We start from the raw sequence: 24,824 nt of genomic DNA on the forward strand, positions 1-24,824 counted from the left end.
CCCTCATACCAAAGGTCGGATACTCTTGATCTATGTGAGTGACCCCTACTGCACGTGCAAAATACAGAAAAGAAGAGGTGCCAAATTTGTTTCCATTTCAATAACTCGGTAATTACTGGGGCGATTTCGCTGAAACTTGGCATACAGGATAGGCAGTAGGCACCCACCAGGCAATGCATTCTAATGTGTTGCAGTTAAGGTGCTACTGCACGTGCGCACATGCAGGGGGCGCTTCTAGATCTCGAGAACGGCTGAGCCGATTGCCCTCAAATTTGGTATAGGTACGGTTGGGGACCAGTTAGTAGGGTGCCGTGCAAAAGTCAGTTTGGACCCCGTTTGCACGTGCGCACGTGCAGAATGCCGCTTCCAGATCTCAGGAACGGCTGGGCCGATTGCGTTCAAATTTGTTACACCGCTAGCGACCGGTTAGAAGGGTGCTTTGCACAAGCCCGTTGGAGGTTGGTACCTACTCTCGCCCTTCCGCACGTGCAGGGCTCACTATCTCGCTCGCTCGTTCTCCGCCTAAAAGGCGTTTTACTGGTTGTAGCTGATCAGTTTTTTTTTCATCAAAATGCGTATTCTGGCGATTTTGCCCTCTCTACGTCAAACCGTTTACTTGAGTTCTAGCCTGAGGACCTACTAACGAAAGGAGTTTGAAAAAGCTATGAATGCGTACTACGTAGAGTTGCCTACACGCTTCTTTGTGAAATATTGTCAAAATCGGGAAAAATTACTGCATGGGTTTGACCACCGTGATCTCAGTAGTAAACTGATCGGAAGAAAATTATGCGAAAGGAAATTACTTGGACCTAAAGATTGACTTTTGTTGCTATCCAGGGTTAAACCCTCCTGCCAGGGCGAGGGTTAACCCTCGCCCGCACATGCCATTTTCCCATCCTAGAACGCACATGGGGGGGGGGTGGTTGCCACCCCCCCCCCCCCCGCGCCATTTCGTTCCTGTTGGAGATAGAGCTTAGCAGTAAAGACCAAAAAGATTCTTTGGGAAGAGACGAATCCAATGATACCCAGTTTTACCTTCTCAGGTCAGTCATTGACCTTCCAGGTCAGGTCAAACTAAAAAATGTTGCTGTTTTGGGTCACCGTTGGATATCAAGTGCGCTGCTTATCAAATACCGATGACGATGCTGTTTTCTGGTGCCAAGCCAGCTAAAACCTCTTTGTCACACTATCCGACCAGAATTTTGCTGCTGAGGTCATTTCAGGTCAAGTTAGGTCAAGGTCAATTATATGTGTTTGTATGTCTGTGTGTGTCTGTGTGTATACTGATGTGTGCACCGATTGTTTTTGGGTCCATATTACATGAAATCATGATCTGAGAAGCTTTTACCAAAAATGCAGTCAAAAAACTTCACAAAAAGTAAATTCAGCTTGCCTAAAACGCAATTATCTTAGATGACCTAGGTTGACCTTGACACTGACCTTGACTCCTGTACATCGTCGAACAACATGTTCCATGATAGGTGGGAGGTAAGACTGGCAAAAAAGGCCGAAATCAGGGTGTCAAAAGCTCACAAGGCCCATGGCAAACGCAAGATGTTGAGAATTGGCCATTTGGGTCATGACATGACCTGAAAAACAAGGTCATATCTCCGAAACCAAAAATCACAGAAACTTGAAATTTTCAGTGGACATCAAGAAAGGATAGGCGAGCAGCTATACGAAAAATCAGCCTTCTAGCTCTAAAAATGTTGAGTGCAGAGGCAGAGCAGAAAGACTGCCTGGGGGGGGGGGGGTGGCAACCACCCCCCCCCCCCATGTGCGGGCGAGGGTTAAAGCGCGGACCCAGAGACGACTTGAGCGCTGCGGGGGCATACCTCCAAATAAGTTTTTTTTTCTGCCAAACTCTCCTCAGATTTCGATCTATTGTGCACTGCTGTACGTACACTACAGGTACGGTTTAAAACGAAGGGAACTTTTCCAAAAAAAAAGTTTAGGTATTTCTTTTCTGGGAAAAATCGACAAGTTTTATCAACTACAGGCGCTGCGTAACTAGCAGCAGGCTGCTTTTCTGAATCAGCCAGTAGCCCTGAGCGGTGCGAATTCCGATTGCCCCTCGGCTCTCTTCTCCATGAAAACATCTGTACCCGCATCTTTTGCCTTTCTTTGTTTGATTCAAACTCCGGCAGCCGGCCGGCCAGTAGATGAACGTGACTTGTAACGGTCATTCAGAAATCAGAGTCGGTTATCTGACCACACAGCTGCGTCTTGGCGCGCTCGACCTGCCTCTCCCCCCCCCCTCCCCCCGCCCGCTGGCCGAGGGGCCAGCTGTTGGGACCCGCATGATATTATCAAGGACGAGAACGCGAGGACGCGAGACACCTGGCAGTTAGTAGTGCGGATTGCTGCCGCTAGAGGCGCTGTAGTCAGACGACGGTGAGTGAATCAGCACTGGCTATTGATTTGCATTTCAGTTTGTGAATTGTGGGGCGTGGCCGTGGGCCGATGAGGACCGCTTGAAAACAATTGCCATTTTGTAGAAGTTGTGTTGATGGTATATGGCGATGCAATGTGGTGATACTAAGCATGAGTCGACAGACTGCACTTGCAGGCAGACAGACACAGAGGCGGATCCAGCTCAGAGTTTTTTTTTGGGGGGGGGGGCAAACCATAACAATTTATCGAATCTTTCCATGCATCGTCCATAGGCGTAATGTTAAAATGATGCCGTTTGGGGGGGTAAATGCCCATTTTGCCCCCCCCCCCCTGGATCCGCCACTGGACAGACAGACAGACAGACAGACAGACAGAGAGACAGACAGACAGACAGACAGACAGACAGACAGACAGACAGACAGACAGACAGACAGACAGACAGACAGACAGACAGACAGACAGACAGACAGACAGACAGACAGACAGACCGAACGAGTGCCACTGGCGAGTCCAGGAGGGAGAGGGGGAGCATTTAGAGCGAATTCGCCCTCCCTCCACAGCGCCTGAAATCGACAAGAGTTACGGTTTTTCGAGGATGAAAAGAAAAGAAAACGACTTTTATTAGGAAAGGTGAGTTTTAAGCTGCAAATGACTGCATAAACAATCAAAATCCGAGTTTTTGGAAATTGGAGAAGCTTTTCGGGTATGCCCCCGCGACGTCAAGACTGCCTTTCTACACCTTTTTAGGCGCAATTTCAAAAATTTAAAGACCAAATTCAAAAAGTTTACATTCAAAATGCACGTGAACGTTTTGAATTTGGTCTTTAACTTTTTGAAATTGCGCCTAAAATGCTGTAGATCCCTTGTGTCACCCAACCGCCTTACCGACCGACCAACAGACAGACATACAGACAGACAGACATACACACAACAAGCCAGGTGTTCCGTCTCTATCGAGGGCAGGAGGTGCATCTGGCCCTCCCCTCCCTCCCCGGGGGGGGGGGGGAGACAGCTGCACGTTTTTGAAGGACGGCACCCGCATCATGAACTGGGCGGGGAGTTGGGGGGGGAGGGGGAATCGCCAGGGGGCAGCCTGTGCAGTGATGATGTCATAGTAGCAGCTCTGTGCCAAAGGATGTGGGAGGCCTCCGTCATGGTTTTACTTGGAGCCGAGGGGGGGGGGGATCTGACAAAAAATACACATCCTTCTACTGTATACCTACAGCTATCATACGGAGACATTATTGGGGAACTGGACCTCAGCGACCCCCCTCCCCCTCTCCTCCGTTGACGGAGCCGCCCACCGTGCAGGTAAATGGATGAGCTGTGGGCTACCTACATATGATGAAAACTGAAAACACTTTTAGTATCTCTGGGCTAATCTGTCGATCACTATACCTTATACCAGACCAGACTTTGATTGACCTCGTGACCGTCGTGAGTAGGTATACTATCGGCCATCGGGTCAAATCGGGACTTACGGGCCATCGGAGCATGCGTCAATAACTCGCGACCAAATTGTGCCAGCTAGTCGGAATTCGGAAAAGCCACTAATCGCATCTGCAGAGTATGTCGAATGACTGCTATATGCAGCATGGCCTCTTCCAACTAGCAGGCATCGGTAAAATCCTTTTTGAAAGGATTGCATTCCCAATCCACATTCCTAGTGCCGAAGTGGATTGCATTCCTACCCGCAATCCCCTTTTTTCACTTGGATTGTGATCAAATCCGCAATCCTTTTTTGCAATCCTGTTGTATTATTATGTGCACTAGTGGATCTGGGGGAAGGAGGGGGGCATAGGGCCGTGCCTCCATCCCCAAATCACCCATTTCTAGTGCCTAGTCTTGCGAGTAATTCCTATCTAAGGCACAGGACACAGGTATTTTATGGGAAATATTTTTTTTGCCTCAAACACCCCCACATTTAAACCTCCCCAACCAGTGTTTCATATTTTTAAAACTCGCCCTCAAATACGTAATTTTGCTCTTCCTATGTAGTTCATCAGCGTATATTATTTTGAGCGTTTAGATTAAAAGCGTTTAAATTATTTCAAGTTTCAATGTAAAGCCCTTGATAGCAAAGTACATTAAGCCGATGAAGCCGATCTCATAATTTTCAATCACAATAAACCATTTCAAAGCACTAATCAAACACCAAAACACGCAATCGGGATTGGATTGCAAAAATTGGAAGTATGATGCAATCCAATCCGCAATCAAATCCTGTTTTTTTGAATGGATTTCAAATCCAGGTGCAATCCACCAAAAAGGAATGCAATCAGGATTTTGCAATCCTGCAATCACAATCCTACCGATGCCTGCCAACTAGTAACTAACGGTTGTGGCCTGAGAGGCTTTGCCGTTATTTCACCTAGATGACCTCATGTGAGGTCTGTCCCCATTCCACGTCGACCTCACCTAAACAAAGTAAGTTCGTCGTTCAACGCGTCTGCCCTTATCGAGCACGATTGTGCCAGAATCGCGGCTCTGCGACCATCTTTGGCGAAGCTATTTAAAAAAGAAAGGGAAAGAAAAAATAATCCAAACAATAGGTAAACCTCGCCGGCACAGTTGATGCCCCTAAGGTTTTTTTCGCAAATAACTCGCGTAAGGCCGATCGCAACGAAACTTTCAGTACCCTCGCATTGATCAATTTTACACCTACCCTGAAAATTTCATGACCCTGACCCAAATGACCTTTGACCTGTGACCTCTTTTCCGAGACCATGTTTGGCCGGTTGCAAGTTTTTCGTGGTTTCAAACGTTCAAACATGTGATTTGATGCTGCTCCCATGCATTAGGGTGGATGTCAAGGTCATCTGAAGGTCAGGTCAAGTCATTGACCTTTGGTGACCTCGGTTCACTTTTTCGAGTTTTAGGTACATGTTTCTAGGCTAGTTTTTGGAGCTGATTTCGAATTTACCAACCATTTGAACATTTACGAAGTAGTTTTGGTGCCTTCGTAACATTGTCAGAGGGCAGAGGCGGATGACAGGTACTACGAATACCCGTCACGACCCCAACCGGTTGACCAGGGGTGAACTATCTGTCAAAATGTCAGGGGGGCCAGGCCAGGCAGATGGAGGCGGGCTGGATGCAGTACCTACCATTGACTTACATGGCAGTAATTCGTTTTCAGGGGGTCCTGACCCCCCCCCCGACCCCCAGAGATCTCCACCTCTGCGGTTGACCTGACCTGACCTGACCCGACCTGGTCTAAATGCCTGATCAAAACTAACACGATATTCGTGATCAGCAATGAGCACCCCGGAAAACCCCTTAGCAGCCACACTTAACGACTTTCTAACAGGTCCCGATATTTCCGATTTTTTGGGTCATGGACCTGACCTGGAAGGTCAATCGATGACCTAGCCTAGGACCTTAAGATTGGATATCATCGGTTTCCTCTCGTGACGGGCAACGCGCTCTTTTTTCCGCGAAGCTCTAGCTCGATCAGCGGCCCGCTAAACGCGAGGGGGGGTCGTACCCGGTACCAGCCCCCCTTGTGCCGTCGAAGGACGCAAATGGAATGTGACGGCGAGAGTTTAATTACAAAAGGCTGAATTTCAACATTGCATGCCACTGCCAGTGAATTCGCATGCCCACACCAAGACTTTCCGGAGTGAATGTGTTATTTCAGAATATGGATTTGATGCTATTTTGACGAAGGTAAAACGTTCAAGAGTGGCGCTGTGCTGCGTCATAAGTGGCGCACACACGCTGGTTGTTTTTGTTTATGTTTACACGTTTTGAGAGCTGTGGGGTTGTTTCGTGAGTTTTCTTTCTAGTCGGTTGTTTTTGATAATTTCACTTACAGGAATTAGCTTTTCGTGTACATTTACTTCCAGTGAATGAAGTAGGTACGCAACATGAGTGAAATTTTAGAGGCCCCAGCGAAAAAGCCAAAGGTGCAAGAGGAAGACGAGCAAGATGGATCTGAACCATCTGCATTAAAAAGTAAGCCTTTTATCATCATTTAAAGAAATAAAAGCATAACATTGCATTCACTAACTATTTGTACTTTGTAGGGACCCATTTTTAAATTAAGCTCCATGTTGTGCTGCCCATAATATAATATGTTTGTGCTCATTAAAGACGCAAAATTCCAGCCACAATATGCATTTTTAGCATCATGTGAGCCCCGACTGGAAAAAATGCACGCTTTCGTCGAGAACTCGAGCGTAGTTGGGCGTTTGCGCTGAAATTTTTCGGCGTACTTCGGCGTAAATCGACGGCTTGCGCCGAAATTTTCGGCGTACTTCGGCGTAAATCGACTGTTTTCTCTATCCCTCTATCGCAAACGGCTCCGGAGCAGTTGCGAAAATTCCGTCAGGGGGTGGCACCAACCCCCCTCGGCCGGCGAGGGTTAAATGTCTTCGGGAGTTAAACATGTTAAATATCACTTATCTTGTCTCGTGTTCGTCTCAGGGTATTTAAGTCATGTTCAGTGAACCTGATTGCGACTCTCCCAGGGCGGGAACAGTTCACCAATCGAGAGTGAGGTTATGGATTGTCGGATCCCCTAGTTCAGATAACGTATGCTATCGTTTGCGTATTGACCGTTGTGATTCCTGTATTTCCGGCGTGTGGTTTGCGAGCGGACGCTGGCAATCGGTCCCGCGTGGCCTGGTATCTGCCCGATCCCATCGGCCGTGCTTGCACCACGCCTGTTGAAGGCCCCGTCAGGCGTCAGTCACCGGCTGGGCACATACTGCTGATCAGAGCCGGGCAACAAAATAAAGGTTACGTTATGGAACATGCCAGTGAGTTTGTGAGTCAGGAGATTTTGTGATAGCGAATTCGCTGGTGCTCGGTCCCGCATGGCCTGCTGATGTCTATTGTCTGCCCGATCCCGTCGACCGTGCCAACAACCGTCTGTAGACAGTAGTCACTGGAAGACAGCCACACACACATGCCAGCCCCCCCCCTCGACGAAAAGTGCGTGGCTACAGCCTGCAGCCATCAGTAAGCCTTGAAAATTTTCGGCGCATGAAGCATGGCTTGGTAAAATAATTTCGGCGCATAAACCCTTGCGCCGAAATTTCGGCGCATCACCTCCGCCGAGAACTTCAGCGTAGTGGAGGCATTTTTTCCAGTCGGGATGTGAGCTGTGTTTCCATCTGGGCTGGTGTGTCTTTTGATCATGGTTCCTAAAATATACTTCTAGATTTTCTTACCATGTTTTGGGCTCAGAACAGAAATGGGAACCAAACCATGTGAGTTGACCTGGTGAGTCAAATGTTTGAATGGACAGATTGACAGGGCTGGAGCCTACACTAAGCAGAGCTTATTGCGTAGACCCCAACCCCTACCCTACCGTCTGATCATGCAGTTCCAGATGACAGGAGAATTTAGCTGCGCAAGTTAATGTGCACTTCAAGACGGGACACAGCCTGTCCCACTTCACTGACTTCAACTGGCTGTGGTTGAGGTTGGCGGTTGCTTTATGAGTCAGATCATGGCCCTGTTTCACCGGTGATAGCAGCACGCTGCTTTTACACGTGTCAAATTGGGTTTCCATGGAAACATCAACAGGCCCATTGCTCCAACACTACCACAAGTGTGACGTCAGCTCGCGCAATTTGATAGCAGCGTAGTAGCAGCGTCCCGTGAAACACCGCCCATGAGTCAGATCTTGAGCACTGGAGTGACTTGAACCAGGGTTCTCAATACCAGGAGCCCAACACTCGTCCAAGTTCCAACTGAGCTATGGGACAGGCAAATCATTGTTGAAATTGTTTGTGTACCTTTCAGATCAGTAACACAATGCTTTTTTATGGGGAAAGGGATTCAGGATTGAAAAAATTGAACATCTAATAAATTAAATGTACCTATTTATGTGGTTCAATAATTTCACTAATAATATAATTTCACAATTAACTTCAATAATGAAATGCATGCAGCCAAACTTTTGCAGTAAAGATGGCAAGTCAGAACAGTCAAGGGATAAGTTCAGTACAGACTCCATTGATCAAGCTGCATCAAACAAATTTGACAATTCATGACATGGAATATGAAAGGCTGAATATGATAAAGATATGATATAAGAGGTAATAAGATATAATTCAATAGAATAATTTAAGTTTTTGGTATTGTAGGTATTTCAGAATTATTATTACGTTGCAGGCTGAGGTTACAAGCACAACCAAAGCTGCAGAGTCAGAGTCAGTGGGACTCAACAGGTGTGACCGGAGTCTTGAGTCAGAGTTGAATTTGTATGCCAGAGTTGGAGTCAGAGTCACCATAAAAGCAATGAGTCAGTCTGAATCTACAGTTCTAACCTGAGTCAGTTTATTTTTGGAGGCCAGAGTCAGCGTAATGAAAAATTCACCAACGCAGCTGTCTGCAGTCCTTCCACAACAGGCAAGCGAGATACTGAGGTTGGAGCAGCAATGTTTGTTGACAAGATCTTGATCAAAGTGCTTACTTGGAATATGGTTTTTGTTTTTGTTTTTACCCCAACAGAGAAGATTCCTAAAACAAATGACTGCCAATTGTCTTTTTTTCTATCCACAGGCAACAGTGAGGACTTGTATCCACTACTGACAGCAAACTACTGTGTTCCCTCCATATTGAGAAAATGCTAGTACCCACCTGTTTCTTAAATTCTACCCAAATTTCTTTTTTTTATTATTCAAAATGTCTGTGCTGTGATAGCTTAACGTTTTGTTTCACTTGTCTCCCGATTTGCTGTCCGACTGAGTTTAGACGCGTGTTTTGTCTGTCAGCCGTCTCTTCCCGTCCCTTTCGGCCGGCCGGCGCTCAGCCGACCGAGCCATTTGGGACAACGTGTGGGTCATAACTCATATGTCACCGCCCAGGGCCGACGGCTGCTTCTGAACCCGAGCAGCAGGGGTGCGGAGTCGGAGTCGGAGTCGGAGTCGGTCGGAGTCGACAGTTGTGACCGGAGTCGGAGTCGGAGTCGGAGTCGATTTTAGAAACCCGAGCCGGAGTCGGAGTCGGAGTCACCGAAAATCTGTCGACTCCGCAGCCCTGCTAGGTCTGCGGAGTCGGAGTCGGGAGTTGGAGTCGGTCGGAGTCGACAATTCTACCCGGAGTCGGAGTCGGAGTCGGAGCTGGTTTTTGAAAGCCGGAGTCGGAGTCGGAGTCGGAGTCGCCGAAAATCTATCGACTCCGCAGCCCTGCCGAGCAGTGTCATTGAGTGTTCCGTGCAGTTCCGTGAACCCGAGCAGTAGTTCCGTGAGTGTCGCCAGGACGAGGATCTGACGATCTGACAATCCACTTCCTGGTAATAGTTAATACATTATCAGCCGACAGCATGTGTGTCCACCGCAAATCGCGAAACTGATACCAAACCGCATTGTTACACCGCCACCATTGATAACCAGTATTAATTATCTTGTCACACATAAATTACCTACCCAGCTCTGTCTTTCTCTCCACAAAGCCCTTCTATTCAGCTTTATCGAATTCAGTTGCCCATTACTGACAACCAATCATCTCTCTCTCTCCTCTCTCTCTCTCTCTCTCTCTCTCTCTCTCTCTCTCTCTCTCTCTCTCTCTCTCTCTCTCTCTCTCTCTCTCTCTCTCTCTCTCTCTCTCTCTCTCTCTCTCTCTCTCTCTCTCTCTCTCTCTCTCTCTCTCTCTCTCTCTCTCTCTCTCTCTCTCTCTCTCTCTCTCTCTCTCTCTCTCTCTCTCTCTCTCTCTCTTCATATAGAAAACTTTAAACCAGCGTAATTAACCACCAATTGTCATCTCTCTCTCTCCCCCTCAGAGAAGACTCCAGAGACCAAGCAGGCCAAAGAGTGCCCCTACCTGGACACAATCAACCGACACGTTCTGGACTTTGACTTCGAGAAGCTGTGCTCTGTCTCCCTGTCCCGAATCAACGTCTACGCGTGCCTCGTCTGCGGCAAGTACTTCCAAGGTGAGGGGGTTGTTCAGCCTGCCTGATCTGTGGCAAGTACTTCCAAGGTGACGGGATTGTTAAGCCTGCCTGATCTGTGGCAAGTACTTCCAAGGTGAGGGGGTTGTTCAGCCTGCCTGATCTGTGGCAAGTACTTCCAAGGTGATGGGAGGGTTCAGCCTGCCTGATCTGTGGCACTGATGAGATATTTGTTCGGTGTACGCTTTCTTTGACTGCTATGCCGGCCACACGTACTCTGATATTTCTACTGTCTACGAAAGCATTCACTATGCCACCCTGTTCATAACGAAACACTTGGCTTCGCCTGCTCGCTCGAAAAGTCTCGCCTCGCGCTCGCCCGTAATAATTCTTTTTCGCGTATCTACGAAAGACGTTATTTCACGCTCGCTCGTAAACCCACCCATTCCCGTCTGTCTGTTTTACAGGACGAGGTCTCAGTACCCATGCGTACACCCACAGTGTCAGTGAGGGACACCACGTCTTTCTGAACCTGCAGACTCTGAAATTCTACTGCCTCCCAGACCAGTATGAGATCATTGGTAAGATCACAGTTGTGTGTGATTAGATCATGATAGGATCAGAGATATCAAATCATGGGTAAGATCAGAGGTCTGCATGTAGGTCAGTATGAGAGCATAGCTTAGATTAGGGAGATTGTTGGTAAGGTAAGAGATTTCTGAGATCGTAAATAACAACTGAGATATATTATATTTTAGCATTGGATCATAGGTGAGAATAGCTCTATCTGTATGTTGGATCGTAGGTAACATCAGTGATAAACTCGAATACTGATTTATCACAATATTTTTGTAGATGGCGATCTACTATGCATCTATCTAACTATCTAATCTATCTAAATTCGATCCAGCATTCACAATGCACTAACCCCCCCCCCCGCCAGATTCTTCACTGGAAGACATCAAGTATGTACTGAATCCCACCTTCGAGAGATCCGCTATCGCTCGATTGGACACACAGGAGTCGCTATCTCGGGCGTATGATGGGTCAAATTACCTACCGGGGACGGTTGGGCTTAACAATATCAAGGCAAACGACTACTGTAATGTCATCTTTCAGGTGAGTGAGAGGGAGGGAGCGAGGGAACGGAGGGAACGAAACGAAACGGAACGGAAGGAAAGGGAAGGGAGGGGAAGGAGAGGTAGAAAGAGGAGAAAGGCTGGATTGACTAGAAAAGGAGAATATCAGAAGAAGGGAGAGGAGTAGGGGTGAGAGTTGAAAGACCATGAATGAGACTAGGGAGAGGTTGATGGAACAGGAGGTTGTAGATGCTAGACGAGCCGAGGTATGGATGGAGATGAAGAGTCAGAGGGTGAAGCAGGATATTTGGCGAGGGGGCGAAAAAAAAGTAGAGAGAAGCTGCCGTATGATCTTGGATTATAACCCAATAACCGACATTTACGGGCTGACATTTTATTGTACCGGACAGAGGCTATCTGCTGGGCAAGTTCATTGTGTTACTACCTCACCCGTTTCAGGCGCTTTCCAATGTTGTTCCCATCAGGGACTATTTTCTGGACGAGTCTATTATGACACTTTGTCATTACTCCCCCGTTGTCAGGCGCTGTCCAATGTTGTCCCCATCAGGGACTATTTTCTGGACGAGTCTATTATGACACTACCTCCCCCCGTTTCAGGCACTGTCCAATGTTGTCCCCATCAGGGACTATTTTCTGGACGAGTCCATTATGATACTACCTCCCCCCGTTTCAGGCGCTGTCCAATTTTGTCTCCATCAGGGACTATTTTCTGGACGAGTCTATTATGACACTTTGTCATTACTCCCCCGTTGTCAGGCGCTGTCCAATGTTGTCCCCATCAGGGACTGTTTTCTGGACGAGTCCATTATGACACTACCTCCCCCCGTTTCAGGCGCTGTCCAATGTTGTCCCCATCAGGGACTATTTTCTGGATGAGTCCATTATGATACTACCTCCCCCGTTTCAGGCGCTGTCCAATGTTGTCCCCATCAGGGACTATTTTCTGGACGAGTCCATTATGACACTACCTCCCCTCGTTTCAGGCGCTGTCCAATGTTGTCCCCATCAGGGACTATTTTCTGGACGAGTCCATTATGATACTACCTCCCCCCGTTTCAGGCGCTGTCCAATGTTGTCCCCATCAGGGACTATTTTCTGGACGAGTCCAACTACAGCGGGATGAAGCCTCCCCCGGGAGACAACATGTTCCTGCTTGTTCAGAGGTGAGAAACTGCTGCGGCAACTCAATCATAGCTTGGGTTATGAAGCGTCTAAGGGACAGCGGTTGTGGTGATAATTCATCATTTCCATTTCCTTTTTTGTTTTTCAAGCTAGGTTTTGACACTTGAGCTGATATTATCCAAAACTCATATAAGATAGTCTTTGAAAGTTGACCTGCGGATTACGTGTGTAGGCTATAGTAGCAGCTGCTGCAGCAGCGATTAATCAAATTACTGCTGTGGTTATTCCTTTTTCGTGACCATGTCGCTACCATTTCATTACCATGACCTTTTCGTCACCATTTCATTACATTCCCACGAACATTCCAAAACCTTCTCAATTCATCGCTCTGACCTTTCCCTTTAAATGCTTTTTGTGACCATTATTCTATTTAAATAACCAACCTATCACTACAATTATCAATAACCGTGACTTTGACCATTTTCACTTTGACCATTTCTATAGCAGTTAGTTAGTTCATTCCAGTACCATGCTTTGACCGCCCGGTATCCGTGGCCCTTCCATAACCCCCCTTACCCCTCCCCTCCTCAGGTTCGGTGAACTGGTCAGAAAACTGTGGAACCCTCGCAACTTCAAGGCGCACGTCTCCCCTCACGAGATGCTCCAGGCGGTGGTACTGTGTAGCAAAAAGCGGTTTCAGTTTACAGATCAAGGTGAGAAATACGAGACAGGTGAAAGGGTGAGGTTGTTTTAGTCTTTTACTGTTATTGAGGAGAGTGAGATATGAAGCATCGATTGCATTACTCATATCGGCAAGAGATCAGGTTTAGCTATTTCGATTTGTAACGTTATCTGCTATTGCTGCATCTGCTATCCCTGCATACAGCATTATCTGACCTATCGCGCATTTCAGATCGTAGGTACAGAGACTTTTTATCGTGTTTTAATACCACCCTGTGCCCTCAGATGACCTCGTTGACCTCCAGACCCGCTGACCTTTTCGTCATGGTTTATAACACGCTGTGACCTCATCTGACGTCTTTGACCCTTACTGACCTCGTGCCCTTAGCTGACCTCGTGCCCTTAGCTGACCTCGTGACCTTAGATGACCCTGTTAACCTCAGCTGACCTCGTTAACTTCAGATAACCTCTCTGACCTAATGAGTGACATCGTTGACCTCCACATGACCTCGTTAACCTCAGATGACCTCTCTGACCTCCAGGTGACCCTGTGACCTTTCTGTCATGGTTCCTGAACGCTCTTCACATGGCGCTGGGAGGCACCAAGAAGCGAAACTCGTCCATCATTTACAAGGCTTTCCAGGTAAGAGACAGGAAGAATTTACGAACTTTTGTGATACTGAGCACTGACTGCGACAGTTCAGTGCCTACTGAGATGATGTTTATTTATCGTTTATTGTTTATTGTTAGATAGCCTTCGTTCGTGCTATATTCTGAAAATGTCAAAATGAAAACAAAACAGGAAATAAGCTTACTGATGTCTTTCATTTTACTGGCACAGTGGGTTACTTCCTTAGATATTAAGATGCCTATTGAGACAAGCGCTCACTGAGACTGTCGGTTTTTAGTGAGATAGGTGGGTTTTTGCGTAACTAGTAGGGTAGGTACGTAATGATACTTTTCGGTACTATCGAGGGCAATCCGACACTTTGGGGCAGCCTTATTTCTGGTGAGAAAGCCGGCCGCTCGCTGACCTGATATGACCCAACCCAGTTGTTGTGGATGAATCCCTGATTGACTTGACCTGACGTGACCTGACCCGACCCGACCTTAGAGGGCAGGCAGTGGATCTACACTATAGTCGCCGACCGACCTTACCTGACCTGACCTGACCTCTCCTGACTTCCTTCAGGACAGGATGTGAGTCTGCAGTAAGTCTGACTTGATCTAACATACACATTTTAATCTTCTTTAGGTTAGAATGTGGATGTAGTAACTGCCTGACCTAACGTGACATCCCCAGCGCGGGATAAGTGAAGAATCTATCTGACCTGACCTGACCAAGCCTGACCTCCCTCAGGGCCAGATGCGAGTTTAGTATCCATCTGATCTAACCGGACCTGACCTGACGTGACCTGATCTCCTCAGGGTCGGATGTAAGTTAAGCATCAATCTGACCTGACGTGGCCTGACCTCCTCAGGGTCGGATGTAAGTTAAGCATCAATCTGACCTGACCTGACGTGACCTGACCTCCTCAGGGCCGGATGCGAGTCTACAGCCGGCGGATGCCTCCAGAGGACCTGACGGCGGAGCAGAAGAAGGAGCTTCTCGAGACCCCTGAGTGAGTGCGCATAGCTCCAGTCTTCCTTCAGTTTCTCCTCTTCGGAGACTCAATCACATGGTGCAGTCTTATAAATGGTGTATAGGTACTATATGTAGGATTGGGCGGACCTAGTTCTCTTACAATGGCGTGCACCTATTTTTGTCATGGTTAGGTAATAGGTTAAGCCCACCCGGCTGAAGTAATGTACGGTTTTACCAATCTCAACAGATGGCTTTGACTGACGATTTTTTTTTTACTGATTGATTCAGGAGTATATAGCAAACGACAAACTTGCGGCTGCAAACATGACGATACATGTAAGCTACATTTCAAGTTTCATTGTAGTCTGGCAAATCGTTTCTTAGAGACAGAAGCAAACCATAACCACGACGGAAACCGTGCATTGCTTATGCGGTGGACTGTGCCATATGAAGTGATCGGTGGATCGTGTTTCCTTTTTCCTATTGTAATCATGTATTTCCTTTTTCATTTCCTTTCATGATTGGGTATGGTATGATGGTAACAACTATAGTGAATGGATCGTGTGTGTCTCCCCTCACTGACCTCGCTCGCCTTGCTCTCGCTCGCCATGTTCAGATACCAGGAGACGCGGGAGGAGATGCCCTTCCTGTACTTGACCGCCGACCTGCCGGCACCTCCCCTCTTCAGGGATGAGCTCAAGGAGAACATCATCCCACAGGTGAGAACAACGTTATCTTACATGTATTTATCGTATTTTTTGGGTTATACCAAACAGTTAATTGTAGCTTTTAGGGATCGGCTACCTCAGGTTTCTTCACCTAGCTTCGCGAAATACAGCTTACACTTAATCTTTTCGCCGCCAGGTGTCTCTGTTCACGCTTCTGAACAAGTTCAACGGCAAGGAGGAGAAGGAATACAAAACCTACAAAGAAGAGATCGTCAAGCGGTTCGAACTGACGAGACTGCCGCCGTACCTCATTCTCTGCATCAAACGCTTCACCAAGAACACCTTCTTCGTGGAGAAGAACCCCACCATCGTCAACTTCCCCATCAAGGTTGGTGCCGTGAAAACCGGATAATGGGATAAAGGTGATGTATAGTAGGCCCAAAACTCGCATAGGTACTGTATCTGATGTCATAATGTTATGAGTAAGTTAAGTGGATATTTCTTTATTGCGTTTATAAAGCTTACTCATTGCCTCATAATATCAGTCATTTCGTATAAGCGAATTACTAGAACATCAAAGACTTTCAATCTTTTAAATCCCGGTTCATCAAACACTACCTTCCTTTCCAATTCGTTAACACGATTAACACACCTAAGAATCGCCTGTTTCAAATGCCGCCTAAATCTCCGTCCCACCGACAAAACTCCGTGACGGGAATCGAACCCACGTCTCTCCGCAGAACATCGACCTGGCCGAGTACCTGGCTCCCGACTGCGCCGCCGCCGCCGGGGAGACTGTCTATGACCTCATCACCAACATCGTACACGACGGGGAGCCGGGGGCCGGCAAAGGAACCTACCGCTGCCATACGCTTCATCGGGTTAGTGGTAAACGTGATTTTTAGTTTTATGTGTTTAGTTTTATGTTTTTAGTCTATTTTTAGTTTTAGTGCAAGTTGTATTCTTGTGTGTGCTTGTATTGCTTCCATTTCTGAAGGGGTGTTGAAGAAGTCTCTTGACGAAACGCGTCCACCCGAATGTGTTGTGTCTGTCTCAATATATTATGTACATAACATTCTAATTTCTAGCCCTTGGAAGACGACATATTTTATTAATAAAAATTATGGGCGCAAAATGACCCTAGTAGTAGGCGCGCCCTAAAGCTCCAATAAACAAACAAACTGAGTAAATAATTCCACAAATAAATGAGTGGTTACTACTTACTACAATATCAGCATAAGCAAAGATTTGTGTATAATAGCTGAAGCGCTTTTTGTTTGAATTTTTACATTGAAAATAATCCTAAGCTCTAATATTTTTTGCGGTATCTTACTTATTTTGATTCAATTACCCTCTCTGTAAAAAATATATTTAATAGATCCTGTGATAAATATGACATTTATTATTTCCATTACAATGTACAATAATGTATTATGTAGTTCGATCATTGTTTTCAGTCATATAATTTTTGTATGATTTTCATTTTTTCATGTAGTTTTATTTCATAATATAGTTTATATTTTTCTCATGGTATTTCAGGGAGTTTCTAAGACATGATGTAACAAACAATACAACTTACATATTCGTGAGTATTTGACGCCCGTTTTTTTTTTTCTTTTTTTTGTCAGGGAACCGGCCGATGGTACGAGCTGCAGGATCTGCACGTGCGAGACATTCTCCCCCAGATGATCACACTCACAGAGTCCTACATCCAGGTGAGCAGTCATCGACAGGTCGACGGTTCGCATCCCGGTGCTGATCGGTTTTTACGCTGTGATTATCCTTAAGTGGCGGGTCATATATATTTTATGTTACCTTCGGGTGGGTTGATACCGGTTGCGTTTGTGGCATTGTAGTTAGTAGTATCAGGGAAGAGAACAGACATTTTCTATGGCCTTTCGACGTGAAGTAGAAATTTTACATACTAGCTATCGGTGGAAGTTATTTAGTTTGATCAACGTGGCCGGACGGGTATTTTCTCTTCGTATTTCTTCCTTCAAGTTTTGCAGGTGATTTTTCCATGTAAGGCAAGTGTTGTATAATTTTATGTAAGTGAGGGATTTTCAATTTATAGAAACAATGAAAATGATACAAAATGTTAAATTTTATTAACTTTTAACCGTTGACATCAACTCTGTTTCCTGTCGACAGATCTACGAACTGCGGCAAACGCCGGCCGACAAGTCATGATGACGTCAGACACCGACCAATCGGCAGGCCGGCTCACTGCCTTTCATCACCACTGATGACGTCATACGTTGTGGTACTGTGTGCTGACGTCGTGATGACGTTTCTAACTTAATACGTGTTGATATCACGTCATTTGTGCTTTTGACATGATGTCGTGACGTCACTGGTGGTATTATGCGCGGTCCAATGACGTCATTTCACTGATCAGCGCGAAAAGAGACCCCACTGTGCTAGTATTGTCACCATGCCTGCTGCAGACTGCTGATGAATAAAGTGATGCCTTGTTTGTAATAGACAAATGGTCTTTCTAGGGGCTCTTTTCGTAAGCGGATTCGCTTTTATGACATACCCCGGGTATGACAGGCAACGAAGGCGAAAGCCGATACCGTCTGAAGTCCGAGCGCCCTTAATCGCAAATCATGAGCGACTTTTTTTAGTTTAAAATTTAAATCAAAATTAGATTTAATTTAGTTGGTACCTGCTTAAAACATATTGTATTGTTTTTCAGCCACGTGGGTTAGCTGTCCGTTGGCAGGCATTGTGTGACGCTACTTGGCCATTTCTTTCCACAGTGAAAATGTTTAACGAGACACTGCCACTTGGCTATGTCAGTCTTGTCAGAGTTTATTACATAGCGTCTAAAAAAGATGTCACCCTTTCCGCGCCGTTTTTCTTTTTCTTCTTTTTCGGATGGTCAAGAAATGTCTATTTTATCAGGGGTTATAACCAGCTTTCGCATAAGGTAAAGTTTATCAACTAAACCTTTGCGGTGTCGATAGCCAAGGGGACGAGTCGACATCGATTTTAACCCTCGCCCATGTAGGGGGGGGGGTGCAACCCCCCCCCCCCTGAGGTTTTTCTTAGCTACACGCCGAACCGTTCCAGATTGCCTGCTCAAATTTTCAGTACCCTCTGGGGCATCCTTTGCGCAACTTTTGGTATTTTTTGTCAAGGTTATGTCAGGTCACGGAGTTATGACGTCATAAAGGGAACAACCTCCGGCCAAATTTACGCTAAATTGGAGATTGCTTCACATTGGTATAAATGCCGACTGACCTGACACACTGATGGATTGTTTTAGAATCATAACTAGCTGATTTCACATTGGCACAATGTCCGTTGACCTTTTCAAGGTTACTAAAGGTCAAGGTCAGGTCAGTGACCTCGGTTGACCTGTAGTGACTTCTTGCACTTGTATGCCTTTTCGGGGTATTTTGATGCCCTGAATTCGAATTTGCTATCCATTTCAGGCATCGTCGGTTGTTTCTTGTAGTTCATTTTGGGTCAGGGTCAGGTCAGTGACGTCACACGCCTGACGTGACCCAATGCACAAATGACCTTGCAGACTTCCGATGCTCCCAACGCATCATTATTAGAGTTATGACATCGAAATACACACCAAACGATAGAGAATTGATCAAGGATCACGATAGTGAAGGTTTCAAGTCGATATCTCTTACGGTGTTGCCGCAATCGGCGCGGAAATCTGAAAACGTTAGATTTTTCCGAAAATTTGGCCTTTGACCGGTCATAAGTAGGTCAAATGTTGACCTAGGACCAAAAAATATACCACCAATCGCGAGATCTCGTTGAGAGCAATCCGTTGGTCTTTTCCGCTAAGCTCTACGACGCTCCGTTTTCAAACGCCAGGGGCAGTAGCGGCGGAACACCTTCAATTAAAGGGGGGCACTGCCGACTTTTGGTCCCATTCTTTCCATGCAACGCCCATAGGGCTAATGTTAAAATGCCAAAATCAAAGGGGGGCACGGTGCCCCGGTGCCATCCCCGTTCCGCCGCCTATGGCCAGGGCGGGGGGGGGGGTTGCACCAACCCCTCTGTATCGCGAAGTCACGATCAGCGATAATTCTCGACGCGCTGGCCGAATTTGGAAGTCGAATATCTCTGGCCGAAGATCTCTGAATATGTTCCCGCGAGTTTGGTTAACCCGCGCACCGACGGGGGTCTGCGCCAACTTCGCACCGACGGGGGGGGGGGCGGATGACCGCCCCCCCCCTGAGATCTCGAGAACGAAGCAAGGTAGCGACAAGCGGTAAACGGCATCGGATACGCACGGCCAAGATCTACAATTTTTACTAAGGTCATTTTCAGGTCAGGTCAAAGATGACGTCATAGGGGTCGAAAAAGTCAAAATGGCGGCGCTAGATATGGAGAGAGTTTTTCTCGAATAACTTTCGAATTAGTCAAGATAGGAACAAACTAAGGGCATCATCGTGATCCTCTCGTCAATCCACATCGAATGATATATATGTTGACCTCGAAAGGTCAAGGTCAAAGGTTGACCTCAGGTCACGTGACCTCAAGGTCATCATGTATATCATTCGATGCGACTTGATGAGCTGAACACAATGAGACCATCCACGCGTCTGTATCTTGTTCCTGTACGGAGTTATTGGCCAAAAACCTTTGGTGACCTTTGATGACGTCACATGACCTCACAGCTGCCCAACAGCAAAACAGACCTCAAGGTAGTGAAGGTTGATCGTATATGAAGTCATGTATGGTATATGGGGCCATTCCGACCCGTTTTAGTGGTAAAAACAGGGAGTTGATTTTTCCCCCATTGACTTATAATGGGGAGGTCGCGAAATTGACCTGACCTTAGGTCATCGATATCAAAATTCCGAGATATACAAATTGTAGCTACTAATGACCTAATAATATCCTGCGACTTTAAAAGGCCTCCGACATCTACTGTAGCTCTGGCACGGTGACAAAGTTGCAAAAAAGTGACTTGAGGTTGGGTCATTCAAAGTGACCTGGTGACCTGACCTTAAAAGGTAGGAGGTTCAAACTTGCACATCATGTGTAAAATTGATGAAGTTATAGTCATACCAAATTTCGCGGCGCTACGCGCCGCGGTTTTCCCGCTATTCGCGAAAAACATCAGGGGGGGGCGGATATCCGCCCCCCCCCCGTCGGTGCGAGGGTTAAGGTTTATTTAGTTCACGGTGTTTTCCGTTTCGATATCGATTTGAATATTTGAATTTAGAACCTTGGCTGCAATGAAGTGAGTATCAAATTAAGTGTTTTTTGTTTGTTTACATATTTGCATATTTTCAGTATACGTGTTTATATCGCCGTTTCCTTACCATCAACCTCCTGTTTGTTTCAGGATGAAATTTTTTCTACTCTTGAACTTGACGTATATGTAGCTTGGTTTGTTTTCTTTTGAATAAAATTACATCGCATTGCAGTTACAAATACCTTGTTTACAACTTGAATTTGGCTAACAATACATTTCATCTTCAAGCCATAACGTAACAAACTTGAACATTAACCCGCGCCCTGGTGGGGTCTGTTTATAACGCGACCTGGTGGGGGGGGGGGGGCTATTTTTTGCCCCCCCTCGTATCTCCGAAACTACTGGACGGATCCGAAAAATTCAAACGGCGTTCGAAAGGCCTGTCAAATTTGTCGAGGGAAACCAAATTTTATTGACCTCGGGGTCACCGATGACGGCACAGGTCAGGTCAAAGATGAAATGTTTCACCGTTCACGGGTCTTCTAGGGAATGCGCTATAACACCGAGGAAAACGCATTTTGTCGGGAATCAGCGATAGGGCGTCAGTTGCCTAGTAGATATGTTGCTGTTAGAGGTCACTGGTCATACCAGGTCAGGTCACAGGTCAGGTCACCAAAGGTCACCAAGGGTCACCACATGAACCCAACTTTACTAAGGTTATGCGATGCATGTTTTATGGCCAGTTTTTCATTTCCAACTCGATGGTGTTGGTTATAAGACCATCAGGTACGGTTTAGGTCACTTTCTGGTGGAGGTCAGGTCAAGGTCAGGTCAAAAAAGGTCAAATTTCAAAGTTGATATTTTTGCATAAAATGGGTATTGATTCGATGCAGCTCGTCACGGGGAGTCTAATGGTGGTCTTTGTTTTGCGCTACGAGGTCTAGAATTGCTGAAAATTGAGTTTGAAAATTTGACGTCATCAATTTTGAACAGTTTTTTCGCTATAACTTGGCCAAAAAAAGAGGTATCGATCTCAAATTTGGTATGTCGATAGAAGGCGGTAAGGACTATCACATATATTCCGGTTTTTTCGAAATTCAAAAAACTTTTTGGATTTTTTGGCTATTATATTCAAAAAATCTATTTTTTGATTTTTGGGGGTCAAAATCCAAAAATTTCAAAAATCCGAGATAGCAGTTTTGTAGCCCTGTCCATTCTACAGCTTTTATGTCTGTATCATTTTTCTGTATTTGCAAAGCTATAGGCCTGACAGCTCTTCCCGCGAAACCCTTTTTTGGGTCGAAAACGGCAGAACATGACGTCACTCTGACGTCATTTCCGGCCAACCTATCATAGCCTTTGGAAAAATTTTTGGTCACAATGTGTAAAATTGATGTCCGGGAGGGTACTGAAAGTTTGGTGACGATCGGCGCAGTGGTTCTGGAGATATATCGAAAAGTCTGGAGGGGGGGCAAAAAATAGCCCCCCCCACCAGGTCGCGGGTTAAGCTTTTCTTTCCTTTTCCTTGTTTTCATTGATGTGAAAAAAGTAAATTAGCAATTATTCATCATGAGCAAGCAAGAAGATCAGGCTTCGAGATTCCCGTTGGCTATGACGAAAGAAATACGAACGACTAAACAAGATCGAACCAACGCAAAACGAAAATTTACGAGAAAAACTATTGGTTTTCATGACATGATCGAAAACGATTGCCCATTTATTGCTATTAAGGATAACTTCGAAGATATCAAAGATGCATATCGGCAAGTTGAAAAATGCAATGATCTGGTCAACGCTGCGATAAACGAAACGGGACCACACCATTTAATAGACAAATTATTAGATGAATGTGATGAATATATGATGGGTGTTGAGGCAAGCATGGATGAAATTCGAACAAAGTTTGCCATCAAGACAAAGGCTGAAAACGTTAAAATTTCAGAAATTCACGTTAAACCTTTAGATGCACCGCGTTTCTCGGGAAATATCAGACAATATACAAGTTTCAAGCAGGATTATCTTCGACTAATGTTTAACCGCTTTGATACGGACCCAACAAACCTTTTGTTTTCGCCTTCTGGAATGGGCTTCAGTCTTTTGATTTCAAGTATTATCGAATCGACTAATTTTCTCGTCTCTCCATATTTTAGATCTAACCTCCGAAACATCTCTTCGTAATCATCTTCTACGCCTTTCACCGTTTCCAGCGCAGCTCCTGACAAGCATTGTCGAAGTGCATAAGAATCCTTACCGAACTGACCGTTTCCATGGTAGAAGTGGTGGAGCGCAGTTGGATGGAACTTCAAAGATTGGGCATGTCTCAAGAAATGGACACGACCACAATGGTCACCATGGTCGAAAAATTACTGCCAAGAACTCAAAAGCGGGAATGGGTAACAAAAATGGAAGAACTGAAAAATAGCAGTACAAATTGTGATTCTACCTTTCGTACTTTACTGTCTTATTTAATACAAGAAAAAAGGGTCATCGAATATATGGACGACGACGTCCGAACTTATACCGGTACAAATTCAAAATATGTAAATTCAGCAATAAATAGTCTTCAAGTCAATCCGAGCGACTCGATATCTGCCGATACGAATCCCGATACGACAACCGATGCATCGCAAACAGATGTTGTGAAAATATGCAACCAAATTCAAAACATGACTGACCGAATGAAAACTCTGTTAAAAAACCCAAGCACGAGGAAATTTACAGGTAGCAAAAATAAGAATAACATAGATATCGAGAATAGTCGCTGCTGGATCCACAAAACGGATTTTCACTCAATTTTCAAATGTAACGCTTTCCTCAATTCCACTCGCGAAGACAAATTGTGTACTCTACGACAAAATGGAGCATGCTTCAATTGTCTTCAACAGGGACATATAGCCTCATCATGTCCATACGAAAATCAATGTGAAAAACGGAATCATTTGAATGAAAAATGTAGAAAACGTCACCACTCGGGTCTGCATTTTGAACGGCCTCCAAACGAAAACAACGCGTCCATACATTCAACTAGAAATAACAAGCGAAAATCAATGCTCGCGGTGAGCGGTGTTATTTGCAAGGACAAACGGCTGACAGTGATATGGGATTCAGGCGCCAATATATCTTTGATTACACATAAGGCTGCATCCCGGTTAAATTTATGCAGTGAAGAAGTTGAACTTTCAATTACAAAAGTCGGAAACCAGGTACAAGCCTTCAACACGAAACGATATATTGTTCCTCTTATAGCCGCGGACCATAAATGCTGGCAGGTCCATGCATATGGTATCGAAGACATTACGTCTGACATCGAGCAATGTGATCTGTCTTCCTTGTCATCAATTTTTAACGAACCAAAGGTGCAAGAAATCGAAAGGCCGCACGGAAGAGTTGACATGCTAATCGGCATCGACTGCTGTGTGCTGATGCCAGACGTAGTCGAAACGGTGGGCAGTCTACAGCTTCTTAAAAATCAGTTTGGTTACTGTATTCGCGGTTGCTACGATCCAATGGATAGTACTTCAACGCCCAAGACACAATCAGTAGAAATTGGTTGCGGGATAGTCGTGTCCGATATTAACAATATGAGGGCCGAATCAATGACAAGCTTAACAGAGAAATTAGACGAGTATTTTGTCATTGAAAATCTTGGCACACATTGTACACCACGCTGCGGCGGATGCAAATGCGGCAAATGTGCAATGGGTAGTAGCAGTTACACCTTGCAAGAGGAACGAGAACTGACGCTCATTAAGAGTGGCTTAACATATGACCCGGAGCAACGCAAATTTACCGTTCATTATCCCTGGATCAGGGATCCGATGAAACTTCCCAACAATGTTAAGGCCGCTGACGCAAATTTAAGAGCCACTGAAAGAAGGCTGATCAAGATTGGCGCTCCACACGCAGAAGCATACAATGATCAAATGCAAGACATGCTTAGACGACAGGTAGCCAGAAAATTGTCGGAGAAGGAAATAGCAAGTTATGAAGGACCGGTGCATTATTTGCATCACCACGAAATACTCAGACCAGATTCTGCGTCGACTCCATTGAGGATTGTATTCCATTCCTCAGCGTCTTTTATGGGCCACGTCCTCAACGATTATTGGGCGAAAGGTCCGGATGTGATAAATAACCTACTGGGTATTTTGCTGCGTTTTAGAGAAGAACAGGTTGGATTGGTTGCTGATATAAGCACAATGTATAATTCCATCAAACTTGCTGAAATGAACCAACATGTACATCACGTCTTGTG

General features: G+C 45.7%; 1 protein-coding gene across 1 annotated transcript; it reads left to right on the plus strand.

Moving 5' to 3' along the window:
* Positions 1 to 6,090: 6,090 nt before the first annotated feature.
* LOC122373622 (U4/U6.U5 tri-snRNP-associated protein 2-like) lies at positions 6,091 to 17,885 on the plus strand. The gene is made up of 13 exons (XM_043351888.1): positions 6,091 to 6,351; positions 10,130 to 10,282; positions 10,708 to 10,821; positions 11,184 to 11,359; positions 12,400 to 12,503; positions 13,054 to 13,175; positions 13,686 to 13,786; positions 14,683 to 14,765; positions 15,345 to 15,447; positions 15,593 to 15,784; positions 16,137 to 16,277; positions 17,025 to 17,111; positions 17,548 to 17,885. Exons 1-13 carry the CDS (start codon positions 6,264 to 6,266, stop codon positions 17,584 to 17,586), a joined length of 1,503 nt encoding a protein of 500 aa, XP_043207823.1. The 5' UTR covers positions 6,091 to 6,263; the 3' UTR covers positions 17,587 to 17,885.
* Positions 17,886 to 24,824: the final 6,939 nt, after the last annotated feature.

The sequence above is a fragment of the Amphibalanus amphitrite genome, unplaced genomic scaffold (assembly GCF_019059575.1).
Source record: "Amphibalanus amphitrite isolate SeventyFive unplaced genomic scaffold, NRLGWU_Aamphi_draft 001524F_arrow, whole genome shotgun sequence".
NCBI classification, from domain to species: Eukaryota; Metazoa; Arthropoda; class Thecostraca; order Balanomorpha; family Balanidae; genus Amphibalanus; species Amphibalanus amphitrite.

Bases quoted from the DNA above. Each gene is read 5' to 3' on its own strand.
- LOC122373622 (XM_043351888.1), top strand. From the start codon at position 6,264: ATGAGTGAAATTTTAGAGGCCCCAGCGAAAAAGCCAAAGGTGCAAGAG. The intron at 13,787-14,682 runs GTAAGAGACAGG...TGACCTCCTCAG, and splicing joins TCATTTACAAGGCTTTCCAG to GGCCGGATGCGAGTCTACAG. The intron at 17,112-17,547 runs GTGAGCAGTCAT...TCCTGTCGACAG, and splicing joins TCACAGAGTCCTACATCCAG to ATCTACGAACTGCGGCAAAC.